The sequence below is a fragment of the Gadus macrocephalus genome, chromosome 13, assembly GCF_031168955.1.
Source record: "Gadus macrocephalus chromosome 13, ASM3116895v1".
Lineage (NCBI taxonomy): Eukaryota > Metazoa > Chordata > Actinopteri > Gadiformes > Gadidae > Gadus > Gadus macrocephalus.
In genome coordinates this window covers 4,616,841-4,632,218 of record NC_082394.1, presented here as the reverse complement: position 1 = coordinate 4,632,218, position 15,378 = coordinate 4,616,841, and the positions used below count along the sequence as shown (strand labels likewise).

At 50.8% G+C, this 15,378-nt stretch overlaps 1 protein-coding gene across 1 annotated transcript in view; it reads right to left on the bottom strand.

Moving 5' to 3' along the window:
• Positions 1–1,960: 1,960 nt before the first annotated feature.
• Positions 1,961–15,378, bottom strand: part of itpr1a (inositol 1,4,5-trisphosphate receptor, type 1a) — a 72,695-nt gene continuing 59,277 nt past the window's right edge. The window contains exons 55-62 of the mRNA XM_060069922.1: positions 14,028–14,192; positions 12,786–12,975; positions 11,587–11,679; positions 10,941–11,080; positions 9,427–9,592; positions 5,162–5,322; positions 3,805–3,966; positions 1,961–2,208 (exon numbers count right to left, since the gene is read on the bottom strand). Of these exons, the coding sequence (XP_059925905.1) occupies positions 2,122–2,208; positions 3,805–3,966; positions 5,162–5,322; positions 9,427–9,592; positions 10,941–11,080; positions 11,587–11,679; positions 12,786–12,975; positions 14,028–14,192 (1,164 nt within the window). The 3' untranslated portion in view covers positions 1,961–2,121. The remainder of the gene's footprint in view (positions 2,209–3,804; positions 3,967–5,161; positions 5,323–9,426; positions 9,593–10,940; positions 11,081–11,586; positions 11,680–12,785; positions 12,976–14,027; positions 14,193–15,378) is intronic.

The following is a 15,378-nucleotide window of genomic DNA, read 5'->3' as shown; positions in this document are numbered from 1 at the left end:
GTTGGAATAGGGGCAGTAGGGGTGGGTACAGCCCAGTCGCCAGATAAGTGTTTCTCACATAGCATTGGAGTCCGGCCCGGGCCGTTTTGTAATCAAATGAGATAATGTAATTAAGAAATATCTCTGATCTATTTATTTATTTTTTTACCAAGAAGAGCTCCTTAAAACTGTAATACTAATGCAATTTTTCTACGTCGTTCAGTAACTGAATCAGTCGACAAACATCCTGATAAGTGAAACAAAGCGGGCGTCCTTCAGGGAATAAATCAGAACTTGTTTAAGAGGCACTGATTTAATCTTCAATAATTGGAGAACTGCTGGAAATTTAGACTACAAGCATGGAAAGCCCCTTTATGGTAAACCTAATAAAAATAGCCTAGTCAATGAATTAGCCCAACAATCGAAAGTGTAAGTGAATCCAGTTGTCCAACCAAGTGAGCACACAGCTGGAGGTCTTTGCAGGTGGAGCATGCTGCTCTGAGCTAAGAGCAGAGCTTCAGAATGAGAGGTCTTTAATGAGGACTGATGCAGACTGGGTATCACTGGGTTGGCTGTGGACTGCATGAAGGCAGTACTATAAACAACATTATTGGAAGGAATACATATATCACTTAAATATATGTTTCGTCTAGACCAGTATATTACCATGTTTTAGGACTATAACCGGTATCATTTATGAAGACTTGTATTAGTTAAAGAAAAGTTCCAAGAGCAGCGTGCTGATATCTCCAGAGATCCCTTTACAATGTTTAATTTCAGCTGGTTGGATGCAACGTTGTGTTGGTGAATGGAGGGCACTATTCGATTCATCACACACTTTATTAAATCAACTCCAATGAGGGGAATGTACATCTCAGACACAAACCGGTTAGTAGAAAAAGGTCAGTTTGGTCATGCTGCAATCCAAATAACTTCATTTAACATTGTGTTGTTTTCAAACCAGGTTTTTATAAACAAAGACCTCATACAAAAAAGTGACAATTGGACGGAGAATAACATTAATTGGTGTGCAACAGAACAAAATCTATATTTGTGAACTAGATAGAGCAGAGTTGGATTAACAGTTCAGTGCCAGTTTATCAAGACCAGAATACCATTTTTTCCAATCCATTTCCATAAACGTCTCCTTGTACCCTTTATTACCTGCTTCCCATGTCATTCCTCACCACTAGCAAACATTCCTAAACGCCAACCTGCTATTCCCAATCCCCTTAACTTGTAACGATACGTTCTCTCCTGTGACGGAGTCGATAGGTGTTGGATGACGGCGTGAATCCTCGCGTTCTGCTCCCCAGTCACCCCACTGAAGACAGCGTCCTCCCTGGTCCAAATCCTCCTCAGCCAATCCCAGCAGTTACAATACACGCCGCCAAAGTGATAAAAAGTACCACGCTATGCATTACATCAAAGCGTCTGGAAATGTTGAAAATATAGCTATTTCTAGAATATTTTTATTACTTCTAAAGTGAAAGCAAAATTTCTTTGGAAAATGATGTGGAAACTTTTTTTTTTTGTATAAATATTAGATTCCTAAAATAAACCTGTCTCTTTCAGACGTTGCATATCTGAAAGTCAGTGGGTCAACCGAAGAGATTCAACGGTGTTTGCCTTAGTAGTGTTTCAAATAAGCATTTGAACCCACATCCCAGACCTGAGAACATGAGGCATCGCACCCCCGCACTTGGGCCACAGCCCAAGGGCACTGGGGCTGAACTTTGGCACACTTTCAGAGAGATGACTCAGATAAGGTAAGGCTTTACATTTGTTAAGTTAAGAGAAAACCATCACTTTCATATCATTCATCTCACAAGGCACTTGGAGCACAAAAAAAGAAAACACCGGAAACACTCCCATCCCCAGCACACCAGTTAGGTATTCTCAATCGCGCCTTTGGCCAAAATAAATGTCCATTAACACGACAAACGTTCAGGAAGGCCTTTGAAGAGCTTCTGGTGAGAACAGGCATAAATACACTCTGGAGACGGGGCCGACTGTTCATCCTCCACACTGGGCCCCGTTCCACCTCGCCGAAGACCAGGCCCCAGTGCTCAGGGCCGCGTGGGGGGGGGGGGGGGGGGGGAGCTGCGTGAGGGGGGGCCCTCCTGGCCCTCCTGGGGCCCCTCAGGCGGGCTGCTGGGGGTTGATGTTCATGTGTGGGGGGTGACCCAGTAGACCGATGCGCTGCTTCTGCTTCCTCTGCTCCGTCATCTACAGGAGGAACCACAGAACGGGCGTCAGACTATGGCTCTAGACCGGCGAACCGGTTCCTCAGGCCTGCCCACTGTTACGTATTTTAAGAATCTAAGCTACCCACACATAGACCCAATGAAGCAGGACCAAACATATAAGCCGTAAATACTATACATAGCCACAAGGGGAGCAAGACCTTATTGAAGGCTGCTCCACCACAGAAGGCATCACCTTTAGTTAGGTGAAGAAGCTGAAGCCATTACGTCACCCCGGGCCACGCCCACTACATAAGCCACGCCCACTTGACGTTCTCTACCTGTGGACTCGAGGTGGAGAGCGCCAGAGATTTTCAGCCACACCCGCGGAGGGTGTGGCTAAAGTTATTATCTCTCACACGTGTTCAACACGTCTCCTCTCCGTTTGTTCCATAGTCATAGTTACCATACCGAAACTGTGTATGGTGTGAGTTAAAAGCAATCCCGGATTTGAACCCTTTCCTCGAAGAACTACTCAGCTCCACATACTCCCTGTGACCTTTGAACCCTGTGACCTCAGAGCCGGCGCCGACACCTTGAACCCTGGCCACTACCTCCTCCAGAGACCCCCCTTTAGTCGGACACGGTGTAGGCTGAGGGCCGTGTGGACGGACGGACAGACGGCGGTTTGTTTCCCGGTCTCGCTTCAGCCCTGAAAGCACTCTTTGTTGTGGTTTGTCTGCGAGTGCGTCCGTCCGTATGTTTCACTTTTACACATCACCCTTTATCCGCCTGCGGATCACAAGGTCCTTCTTCAGGGAACGCGGCGGTCCCCAAGTTCTGCTACACACCAAATAATGAACCACACCAGAGATACATTATATACTAAAGACTATCACTGAGGCAGCAATCCAACCTTTATCAGTAACAACTAGGCCACAGGAGAGTCGCCACACCCACGTATCATCCAGCACGGACTGGACCGGGAGGGAGCTACGACGAGTCTTGTGGTATCAGAGACTCTATACAGTCCTCCTCCTCCTCCTCCCCCTGCTCAGCTGACCCCCTCTCCCTCCCCCAGGAGCACCTCACCCCCTGCTGGGGGGGGGGGGGGGGGGCAGGAGAGGAGGAGTACAGGGGGTGGATGGAGGGAGCTGGGGGTGGGCATAAGGAGGGCCGAGGTCCCCCTGTCCCCGGTCTCCTTCCAGGGAGAGGAGCAGGGGTCGCTCCAGAACCACCAGGGCACTGGGGCCGCGAGCTGGATCTGACTGGGAACACGGGAAGTGCTGTACAAGGGGGGCTGGACTTTGTTTCACCTTGTAATCTAATGGAACTGTTTTTAAGATATTCAGATATTTAGTTTAATTGTCTGCTACTCATTTTATGCGTTCTAATATTATTGGCTCTTCAAGAAGCTTTTTGCTTTTTTTGCTTTTGCTTTTATTTTTTTACGTAATTTTTTTTTTATAGGATGTTGTAAATGTAATAAATGACTCAGATTAATATATGATCCTACAATGAAGTATATAAAAAAATAAGACGTTTTTTGAGTTACAAACGGAAGAAACAGACCGTATGTCCCAATGTTTCAACGACTCAGAGAGGGTCTCTGAGTCGAGACGGAGACGGGGTACAGTACCTGCTCCTTGAGCTCGGTGAGCTGTCCCGACAGGTTGGACACCAGCCTCATGGCCGTCTCCAGCTTCTCCTGCAGGTTCCTGATCTCGTTCTGCTCCCCCTCCGCGTCGCTGCTCACCAAGGACATCGCCCGCATCCGTGGAAACCAGTCGAGGTTGTGTTCCTGGGCCGACCAATCACAGCGTCAGCCAGCAGACAGGTTCACAGGGGGGCACAGACTGAACGGCGTGCCAAGCTAATGTTTGATATTTTCCTTCATGCGTTAAATACCAAAGAAGATTAGCAGGGAGGAAGTATCTTTAATGTCCATGGCCATGCTAGCCAACATACTGTATCTTTAATGTCAGTGGCCATGCTAGCCAACATACTGTATCTTTAATGTCCATGGCCATGGGAGGAAACATACCGTTTCTTTAATGTCCATGGCAATGCTAGCCAATGTTTTATGTAATGCTAGCCAACATACTGTATCTTTAATGTCCATGCTAACCAACATACTATACCTTTAATGTTCATGGCCATGCAAGCCAACATACTGTATCTTTAATGTCCATGGCTATGCTAGCCAACATACTGTATCTTTAATGTCCATGGCCATGCAAGCCAACATAATGTATCTTTAATGTCAGTGGCCATGTTGCAAACATACTGTATCTTTAATGTCCATGGCCATGCTAGCCAACATACTGTATCTTCAATGTCCATGGCCATGCTAGCCAAAATACTGTATCTTTAAAGTCCATGGCCAAGCTAGCCAACATACTTTCATGTTTATGGCCATGCGAAGGCAAACATGCATGCTAACAAATAAAAGTTTAGCATTGCAAGAACGAAATGAAAATGAAAATATGAGAGGATGCCTTCAAGGTTCCCCAGGTGTTGGTCAGCCTGCGCTCCAACTCAACTGATGTTCAGCTGGTACGTCTGGTTTAGAGTGTGCAAGATGAAGTCCTTGTCCCTTGAGAGGTGTGTGTGTGTGTGTGTGTGTGTGTGTGTGTGTGTGTGTGTGTGTGTGTGTGTGTGTGTGTGTGTGTGTGTGTGTGTGTGTGTGTGTGTGTGTGTGTGTGTGTGTGTGTGTTACTTTATTCCGGTCACCAATTTATGCATTGCACGGTCTTGCTGTGCTTGCAATACAATGTAAAGTTGCGTTGTTTGTTTTCGAGCTGGTTTGCTAAAGAGGCTAATGTAGCTAACGATAAACAACGACTAGCCAATTTCATGACACAATCGCAGAGTCGAACGGGAACACTATAAATGCTCCGAGACCGGAAATGACGTCAAAGGTGCAACTCAGAAAGGCTGGCGTCCCGAGGATTCAGGAACAAACTTTATACCTCGGGGTCATGAGTTCCACCCACCTTGATCATCTGGGCCACGTAGCTCTCGGGGCCGGTGTACTCGGTGGAGTCCTTCACCTTCACCAGCACCACGAAGAACAGGTAGTGCCACATGTTGTGCTCCTCCTTGATGTGCTCCTCGAAGGTCACCGTCTTGTTGTCGAACTTGTCTCTCTCCAGACCTGCACGCGCACACACACACACACACACACACACACACACACACACACACACACACACACACACACACACACACACACACACACACACACACACACACACACACACACACACACACACACACACACACACACACACGTTAACAGTCCTTCCTCTTCTTATGGGAACAGTCTATCTATCTATCTTAATACTACACGTGAGATGGCACAATTTGATTGGTTCGCTTTCTCTGGATATTGGGCAATATCCCACGATTGAGATCTCAAACTCAGAATATTGCGTGATGGTCGTCTCGTCACGGTTATTAAAATAAATAAACCGCTAATAAAAATAATTTTCATTTTTTTTTGATATATACGTGTAGTATATACTAAAATGTACATATGTCGATATTTTATGCATGGTAGACGGACTGCATTTATCTAGTCAGCATGAGGAACCCCGATACAGACTCAAACCATTAAGACCATCAACTCCACTGGTGCATTGACTCTCATTAGTGAGGATATGTCCTCTCTGTCCTCAGTAGAGTAATGTGAGTGGACAGAACTCTGCTGAGAGGACAGAACTCTACTGAGAGGACAGTACTCTACTGAGAGGACAGAACTCTGCTGAGAGGACAGAACTCTACTGAGGGGACAGAACTCTACTGAGAGGACAGAACTCTACTGAGAGGACAGAACTCTACTGAGGGGACAGAACTCTACTGAGAGGACAGAGGGGACAGAACTCTATTGAGGGGACAGAGCTCTACTGAGAGGACAGAACTCTACTGAGGGGACAGAACTCTACTGGGGACGGAGAGGACAGGTCCTCACTAATGAGATGTCTTCAATAGAGTACCCTCCCCTATGTCCTCTCTCTCCTGAAGACATGTCCCCTCAGTAGAGTTCTGTCCCCTCAGTAGAGTTCTGTCCTCTCTGTCCTCTCAGTAGAGTTCTGTCCCCTCAGTAGAGTTCTGTCCTCTCAGTAGAGTTCTCTCCTCTCAGTAGAGTTCTGTCCTCTCAGTAGAGTTCTGTCCTCTCAGTAGAGTTCTGTCCCCTCAGTATAGTTCTGTCCTCTCAGTAGAGTTCTGTCCTCTCAGTAGAGTTCTGTCCTCTTCTGTCCTCTCAGTAGAGTTCTGTCCCCTCAGTAGAGTTCTGTCCTCTCAGTAGAGTTCTGTCCTCTCAGTAGAGTTCTGTCCCCTCAGTAGAGTTCTGTCCTCTCAGTAGAGTTCTGTCCTCTCAGTAGAGTTCTGTCCTCTCAGTAGAGTTCTGTCCCCTCAGTAGAGTTCTGACCCCTCAGTAGAGTTCTGTCCTCTCAGCAGAGTTCTGTCCTCTCAGTAGAGTTCTGTCCCCTCAGTAGAGTTCTGTCCTCTCAGCAGAGTTCTGACCCCTCAGTAGAGTTCTGACCCCTCAGTAGAGTTCTGTCCTCTCAGCAGAGTTCTGACCCCTCAGTAGAGTTCTGTCCTCTCAGCAGAGTTCTGTCCCCTCAGTAGAGTTCTGTCCTCTCAGCAGAGTTCTGACCCCTCAGTAGAGTTCTGTCCTCTCAGTAGAGTTCTGTCCCCTCAGTAGAGTTCTGTCCTCTCAGCAGAGTTCTGACCCCTCAGTAGAGTTCTGTCCTCTCAGTAGAGTTCTGTCCCCTCAGTAGAGTTCTGTCCTCTGTCCTGAAGACATGTGGGGACGTGTCCTCAGGTTGGAGCAGAACCTGATCTTAGACGTTGAGGTTGCAAATGTATGCGAGTGGAAAAAAAAGCGAAATGTTCAAAATGACGTTCATCAGAGAGACGAGGCTGAGACCATAAACCACGTCCGGTCCGAAGCGTCCTCCAGCACGACCTAGGGCCTGGGGGGGGGGGGCGTATGGAGGTACACCGCCTATCAACGTCACATTTTATGAGACAGGCGGCCCGTCAGATTGAAGCGAAGACAGATTTACTTTGCCTTCGAAAGGCAGCAATCAGTCCTTGGAGGTTGTCCCGTCCAAACCGGAGGGAGTTCCGACGTGAGGGAGGAAGCACACGACTCAACCTTGGACCGACTCACTAATTGACAAACCAACCAAGTCATTGGGAAGTTCCGCGTCTTGACTTTTTAAAAATGATATAGCAACTCTTTTGTCAAAGGATATTTTATGTTGAAAACCTGAAACTTGCATGTATTAAACAGTATTATATTTTGATGCATTATAAGTATTGTCATTTTTGCTGTCCGTTTAAAAATAGAAGGATGTAGTGATGAATCCTCTTAACGTGTCTAATAGCTACCAACTCAGACAGCAATACAAGATCATTAAAGACCTCTTCAATGGAGACTCAGCTCAGAGGAGTATCTAATGATTTAATCACTTTAGGTGGGGCAACAAATGATTGACTGATTTAGGATTAAAACTCTCTTTATGTTTTACGGAGTCCTTTTATTTTTTTTTAAGGGGTCAACCACATCAATCAGGAACCATTATGCACAGGCAGATTACGGGGCTCTTAGGAGATTGGAGGATATACGCGTGTTTATGAGCGGGCAAAGCGATGCAGCTTAAGCCCACACAGCCACCCCCCCCCCCCCCCCCCCCCTTTCCCCGAGGTTGGGCTGGAAACCATGGCGACGTGCCCCCCCCCCCCCCCCCCCCCAGGCCATAACTTACTTAACAGAGTGAGTCAGAGCCGAAGCAGTCGGGTGACATAACACTGCTCTCATTCCACACGCTGACCGCTGGGCTAACTGGCTGATCACAGACACACACACTCCCTAGGACACGGACGCACACACACACACACTCACACACACACACACACGGACACACACACACACGCATGATCGACTCACACACAGACGCAAACGATGCACATCGACACACACACACACACACACACACACACACACACACACACACACACACACACACACACACACACACACACACACACACACACACACACACACACACACACACGCACACACACACACACACACACTCGGCCGACGCAAACGATGCGCATCGCCCCACACATGCACACACACCTCCAGACTCAACAGGCAGACATGCAACAAACCCGCGATGCGTGTATATACATAAACATGGACTGATCAACGCCGTTTATAGAGAAACGATGAGGCGGGTTCCAGACAGCCTGCAGCCAAAACTACAGGCTCTACAGAATACATGAGAGAAAGAGAGTGAGCAAGAGACACAGACAGAGACGGAGAGAGGGAGATAGAGAGAGAGCGTGCATGTGAGAAAAGGAGATGCATGAATTACAGAGGACAGCTGGGCGCCACCGTGACTCAGCTTAGGAACTACAGAGAGGTGAGAGCGAGAGAGCGAGAGAGCGAGAGAGCGAGAGAGCGAGAGAGCACTACGCCTTCCCACACAGAAGGTCAGTGTCAAAGTCAGTGTCGATTCATAAAGCACAGTTTGACATTTTGCCGGTCGCCTCTCCTCTCCCCTGCGTGTCGCGGGCTGAACAGGCGAGTGAGAGGCGACACCAGCGCCGATGCCGTGTACCTCCCCGAGTTATTTAAGGCAGGGCTCTCGGGTGGCCAGGTGAACGCGGCCGCGCTTGACCTCACTCAGGGCTTGGCATCCAGAAGCTTCCTGCAGCCCCGGCGCGGTACGGCCAGTAACCCGAGCGGGAGCTTCCTCCTCCCGGGCTCGTCTTACGCGGTGCGTGCTCCACTTGGTTACGCAGCCGTCGTGTGCGCCGATCTGTTACGCGTCCACACGTGGCATCCGACCCCGGGGGGGGGGGGACCTCACCGTGTCTCTCCGACCGTAGGCCGGCAGGGCAGGAGACGCTCACACTGACCCCCTGGCCCGCTCCCTCGCCCTCTAACCCCTCACCCTCACCCCCTCACTCTCTAACCCTCCAACCCCTCATCTTCTAAGCCCTCACTCCCACTCCATAACCCCTTAAACCCCTCACCCTCTAACCCTAACCCCCAGGGCCTCACGCTCAAATCCCTCACCCTCAAATCCCTCACCCTAAAATCCCTCACCGCCTCACTTTCTAACCCTCCATAACCCCCCCACCCTCTAACCCCTCGCCTCTAACCACCTCACCCTCAGGCCCTCACCCTCACCCTCAGGCCCTCACCCTCACCCTCAGGCCCTCACCCTCACCCCCTCACCGCAGATGAAGCAGGTGGTCTTCAGCACCTCCTCCTTCTTCTGCTTCTCGCTCCTCAGGTCGGCGAACGTGTCGATGATGACTCCGAAGATGAGGTTGAGGACGATGATGATGACCATGAAGAAGAAGAGCAGGTCGTAGATCACCCGGGCGGCGAACAGAGGCTCCTGTCCCGGGACACAGGGAGGGGTCAGGGACAAATGGAGGGGTTAGGGACCCATGGAGGGAGGTACTGCTGTCCTGAGAGGACTACGAGGAGCCTTCTGAACATGAGCAGCCAACACGAGCCGATCAAAGTCTACCCATGTTTGGGACATACATTTACATTTAGCAGACACTTTTATCCAAAGCGACTTATAGCCAGCTCTTCGGGAGCCGTTAGGGTGAGGCGTCTTGCTCAGGGACACCTCAACCTCAATAGGTCGAGCCAGAGATCGCACTAGCAACCTTCTGGTTACCAGCCAACCCACGCTACCTCCTGAGCCAAATGCCGACGCCCTCTCACATCAGGGTCAGCGTTGGCCTTGACGCAACCCAGCAGGTCGTTAGTGTAACAGTCGACCTGTTCTCAGCACTATGACCTCCAGGTTAGCGTCTTGCATAAACCTCCAACTGGAGGTCAATATATAAATGTTTTATATCATGTTTTTGGTTAACCCGGGCCGGCCATTGGTGCAAATGGGAACAAGAGAACACGGGTGCAAGCAAGCAGATGCCCCCGTCACAGATACAGGCTTACACAACACGTATGATCTGTCATGATGTACTGAGCTAGATCGCGTAGCGTGTCGCAGACAGACCAATCCACGCACAAAGCCAAGCACAAGGGAAGGCCTGGGTTCGCACGCAGCGCTGACCTCTAAAAAGCTACGATGAAGCACGCTCCACTGAGCTGTAATATGGAAGGGGAAGCTGCCCTCACATCCTCTCTGATATTATTAGTAAACGGTCAGTGTCAATGGGAAACTGTTTCACCCACGCACGCTGCGGCCGTGAGGTAGTTTCGCAACAAAATGTTTTAACTAAACCACCGCAGTTTCTCTGCGACAACGCGTCGAACTCTACTAGGACCTGTCGCTCCACTGGTCCGTGCTCAACATGCACCCACTCCTGCTCCTGCAAGGGGCTGTGGATAAAAGGGTCCACTCGGTAGCACGTACAAGCTTATATGCATTGTATGTATGCTTACATGCATGCATGTCTGTGTGGCCGTGTGAGTGTGTGCGTGCTTGGGTCCTTACGCGAGTGTGCGTATGCGTGCACGTATAAATGTGCGTGTGTGTGTGTGTAATGCGGGTTTGTGCGCTTGTCTGCGTGCTTGTGTGCGTGCATGTGCCTGCGCTTGTGTTTGTGTGCCTGCTCGTTCGTGCGTGTGAATCCAGGTGCGTTCACGTGCCTGTGTGTGTGTGTGTGTGTGTGTGTGTGTGTGTGTGTGTGTGTGTGTGTGTGTGTGTGTGTGTGTGTGTGTGTGTGTGTGTGTGTGTGTGTGTGTGTGTGTGCGCGCGTGATCCGTACCTCTTTGGAGGGCTTGCGGAGGACGTCCCCCACCCCCCCACCGCTGCGGAGGCCGTGACTCAGCACCGTCACGATGCACATGAGCAGGGAGTCGCAGGCGCGCTCCTTGCCGCTCTCTTCGAGGCTGACCCGCTCCAGCTCTGCAGAACACAACAGAAGCCGCCGGTCACTGTGGCCACAGGGCAGGACGGCAGCTGCTCATGCTGCTGCCGCCTGCTTCGTCGTCTGGCAGTCAAAGGCCTCCTGGATGACCGTACTTTAGAGGGCATTTATGGGGTGTTTCTGTCCAAAACGGGTTGACTGGATAGACGCATGCTTGATATACTGTGGTTAAAATGACTATTGATGACAATATATTCTAATGGGATTTATGTGGGCTTTTTGTCTTAACTGAATGGAACTCAGCCATGCACTTTTGCAAATAGATTTTGGGAAGACATGTTCAATGTAATCTGTTCAGCATCCAACAAACTGACCCAGAATGATCTGAAATATCTACTAATACGTTTCTCACAGCCGAGGAAAAACATTTTCAGGTTAGTGACATTTCGTCACAAAACACAAAGCCTAGGTCTGGCCTTTGAAGAGCCTGTGAAGGGGATGGACGTCATGCAGCCCAGGGAGACCCTCTGTGGGGCTATAGTACCTCGCTGCACCGCCTCCATGGAGCAGTTCTCCTCCTTCCCCGTGCGGCACACCCCCTCCGAGAGCAGCTCGTTGGCCAGGCTGGGAGACTCCTCTGCCCCAGGAGAACCAGGAGGAGAGCAGGAGGCAGGAAACAGGAGACAGGAGGAGCAGGAGACAGGAGGAGGAGCAGGAGACAGGAGGAGGAGCAGGAGACAGGAGGAGGAGCAGGAGAACCAGGAGGAGGAGCAGGAGACAGGAGGAGGAGGAGACAGGAGGAGGAGCAGGAGACAGGAGGAGGAGGAGACAGGAGGAGGAGCAGGAGACAGGAGGAGGAGCAGGAGACAGGAGGAGAAGCAGGAGACAGGAGGAGGAGCAGGAGAACCAGGAGGAGGAGCAGGAGACAGGAGGAGGAGCAGGAGACAGGAGGAGGAGGAGACAGGAGGAGGAGCAGGAGACAGGAGGAGGAGCAGGAGACAGGAGGAGGAGGAGACAGGAGGAGGAGCAGGAGACAGGAGGAGAAGCAGGAGACAGGAGGAGGAGCAGGAGACAGGAGGAGGAGCAGGAGACAGGAGGAGGAGCAGGAGACAGGAGGAGGAGGAGACAGGAGGAGGAGCAGGAGACAGGAGGAGGAGCAGGAGCAGGAGACAGGAGGAGACAGGAGGAGGAGCAGGAGACAGGAGGAGGAGCAGGAGACAGGAGGAGAAGCAGGAGACAGGAGGAGGAGCAGGAGACAGGAGGAGGAGCAGGAGACAGGAGGAGGAGGAGACAGGAGGAGGAGCAGGAGACAGGAGGAGGAGGAGACAGGAGGAGGAGCAGGAGACAGGAGGAGGAGCAGGAGACAGGAGGAGGAGCAGGAGAACCAGGAGGAGGAGCAGGAGACAGGAGGAGGAGCAGGAGAACCAGGAGGAGGAGCAGGAGACAGGAGGAGGAGCAGGAGAACCAGGAGGAGGAGCAGGAGAACCAGGAGGAGGAGCAGGAGAACCAGGAGGAGGAGCAGGAGACAGGCGCACCAGGAGAAGCAGGAGAGGACAGGAGGAGAGAGGAGAAGGTGGCAGTGGTGGTGGTTAGCAAAAGCCTTCATGGATTGATGGCGCCCTTCAACTCGTTTAAAGTGACGGGACAACAGGACGGAACGACGCCAAAAAACACCCGGAACACGCCAGAGGAGAAGGCAGACCGTCAAGACGGCCACGGGGGTTTCATGAGAGGTCCACTCACTGAGCGTGGCGTTGGGCAGGCGGTCCACCTCCAGGATGAAGTCGTCCTTGAAGAAGATGTAGCCCACGATGGAGAACAGGTACACCAGGATGAGAGCCAGCACTGCCGTCAGCACGATGGAGCGCCCGTTGCGCGTCACGCTCTTGATCACGTTCAGCAGCGTCTCCTCGCGGTACACCAGGTCGAACAGCTGCCGGACGCCAACACGACATTCCCGCCCCGAGTTAGGTTAGCTCACGTTAGGTTATGTGATGTTCCTGAACCACACAGGTCCAAAAGCTACAGGACCCTCAGGTTAGGTTGTGTGAGGTTATGTTAACAGGTGCAGGACGACACCACAACATCACCTCAGGTTATTTCATCATGTTATGTTAAGTTTATGACTACATAGGTCCAAGAGCTACAACCTTAACATCTCATGTCATGTTAGGGTATGTTTCTGACAACACATGTTGAGGAGCTGCAGGACGCCTTTCGTCATGTTATTTTATGTTCTGTTATGTTTCTGACTACATAGGTCCAGGACATCACCACAACATCACCTCATGTTAGGTTAGGTTATGTTCATCTCATCTCATCTCTCAGGTTAGGTTATGTTAGGTTATGTTATATTATGTTTCTAACCACACAGGTGGAAGGTGTGCTACTCATGGATGAGTGACAGTGTGGAATGACTAAATCAAGAGTGCCTTTAAAATACATAATGTACATGTATGGATACAATAAACAAGGTATTGCTGCAGGAAACCCTTCAGTGATGGCTGGCCTTCATCTCATAAATGAGGGTGTTGACATCAGGCTCCTCAACAGACGGCGGTACAAAGACCCTGGGCCCAAGGCCATATGAACTGGGATGACTGGTGAGCCCAGCCTACAGCCAGCACAACAACACGGTCACATGAGCAGGAAAACATCCTCGCTTCTCAGTTACACACGTCCCTGAAGCTACCGACTATATATAAAGAGAGACGTATTTATACCCACAACTGACTAAACCAAAAACCTTCCTGGCACCAAACACGTAGCAGGTGCCCTAGGGGTGTGTGTGTGTGTGTGTGTGTGTGTGTGTGTGTGTGTGTGTGTGTGTGTGTGTGTGTGTGTGTGTGTGTGTGTGTGTGTGTGTGTGTGTGTGTGTGAGGGATTAAATGTGAGAGTGAGTGAGTGAGTGAGTGAGTGAGTGAGTGAGTGAGTGAGTGAGTGAGTGAGTGAGTGCGTGCGTGCGTGCGTACGTGTGTGTCTCACCAGGAGGCTGTAGAAGAACACGTGCACGAACACCCCCAGGCTGCAGATGATGAGGTAGAGCAGGTGGTAGAGGAACTCAAAGTCCAGGACCATGGCCTTGTAGCCCCGTGTGAAGGTCCCTCTGTTCCCCACAAAGCTCATCAGGAAGATGATCTTATTACACACCTGCAAGGGCCACCGCAACCTTAATGTGATGACTAGCTACTGGTCTGGGCATGCATACATATACATACATACATACATACATACATACATACATACATACATACATACATACATACATGCATACATGCATTCATACATACATAATGGACTGTAGCATTGTAAAATGTTATTAAAAGAGCCCGCCTTAGAAGCATCCACTTTCTTTTGTTGTCCACTAAGGCGTGTGATGACAGCCAGAGAGCTGGGGCCTCACAGCGTTAGCTGCGGAGTCCAAGAGAGACTCTTGGAGGCCAAGAGAGAGGCTAGGAGAGAGAGGCTAGGAGAGAGAGGCTAGGAGAGAGAGGCTAGGAGAGAGAGGCTAGGAGAGAGAGGCTGGGAGAGAGAGGCTAGGCGAGAGAGAGCCTAGGAGAGAGAGAGGCTAGGAGAGAGAGGCTAGGAGAGAGAGAGGCTAGGAGAGAGAGGCTAGGAGAGAGAGGCTAGGAGAGAGAGGCTGGGAGAGAGAGGCTAGGCGAGAGAGAGCCTAGGAGAGAGAGAGGCTAGGAGAGAGAGGCTAGGAGAGAGAGGCTGGGAGAGAGAGAGGCTAGGAGAGAGAGAGCCTAGGAGAGAGAGGTTAGGAGAGAGAGGCTAGGAGAGAGAGGCTAGGAGAGAGAGGCTAGGAGAGAGAGAGGTTAGGAGAGAGAGGTTAGGAGAGAGAGGCTAGGAGAGAGAGGCTAGGAGAGAGAGAGCCTAGGAGAGAGAGGCTAGGAGAGAGAGGCTAGGAGAGAGAGAGGTTAGGAGAGAGAGGCTAGGAGAGAGAGAGGTTAGGAGAGAGAGGCTAGGAGAGAGAGGCTAGGAGAGAGAGAGGTTAGGAGAGAGAGGCTAGGAGAGAGAGGCTAGGAGAGAGAGAGGTTAGGAGAGAGAAGCTAGGAGAGAGGCTAGGAGAGAGAGGCCAGGAGAGAGGCTAGGAGAAAGAGGCTAGGAGAGAGAGGCTAGGAGAGAGAGGCTAGGAGAGAGAGGCTAGGCTACCACAGACTTCTGATCAAAGGCCAAGGCCACGGTGCTGGAGGGAGGTCTAAAATAGGAACGGGGAGGTGGGGGAGGGGCTGGGCATGGTGGGAGGTTTGCACTGAACCAGAGACCAGGGTCTGGCCCATGGAGTCAGACCAGGGGCTAGACCAGTGACCAGACCGGGGGCTGGACCATGGAC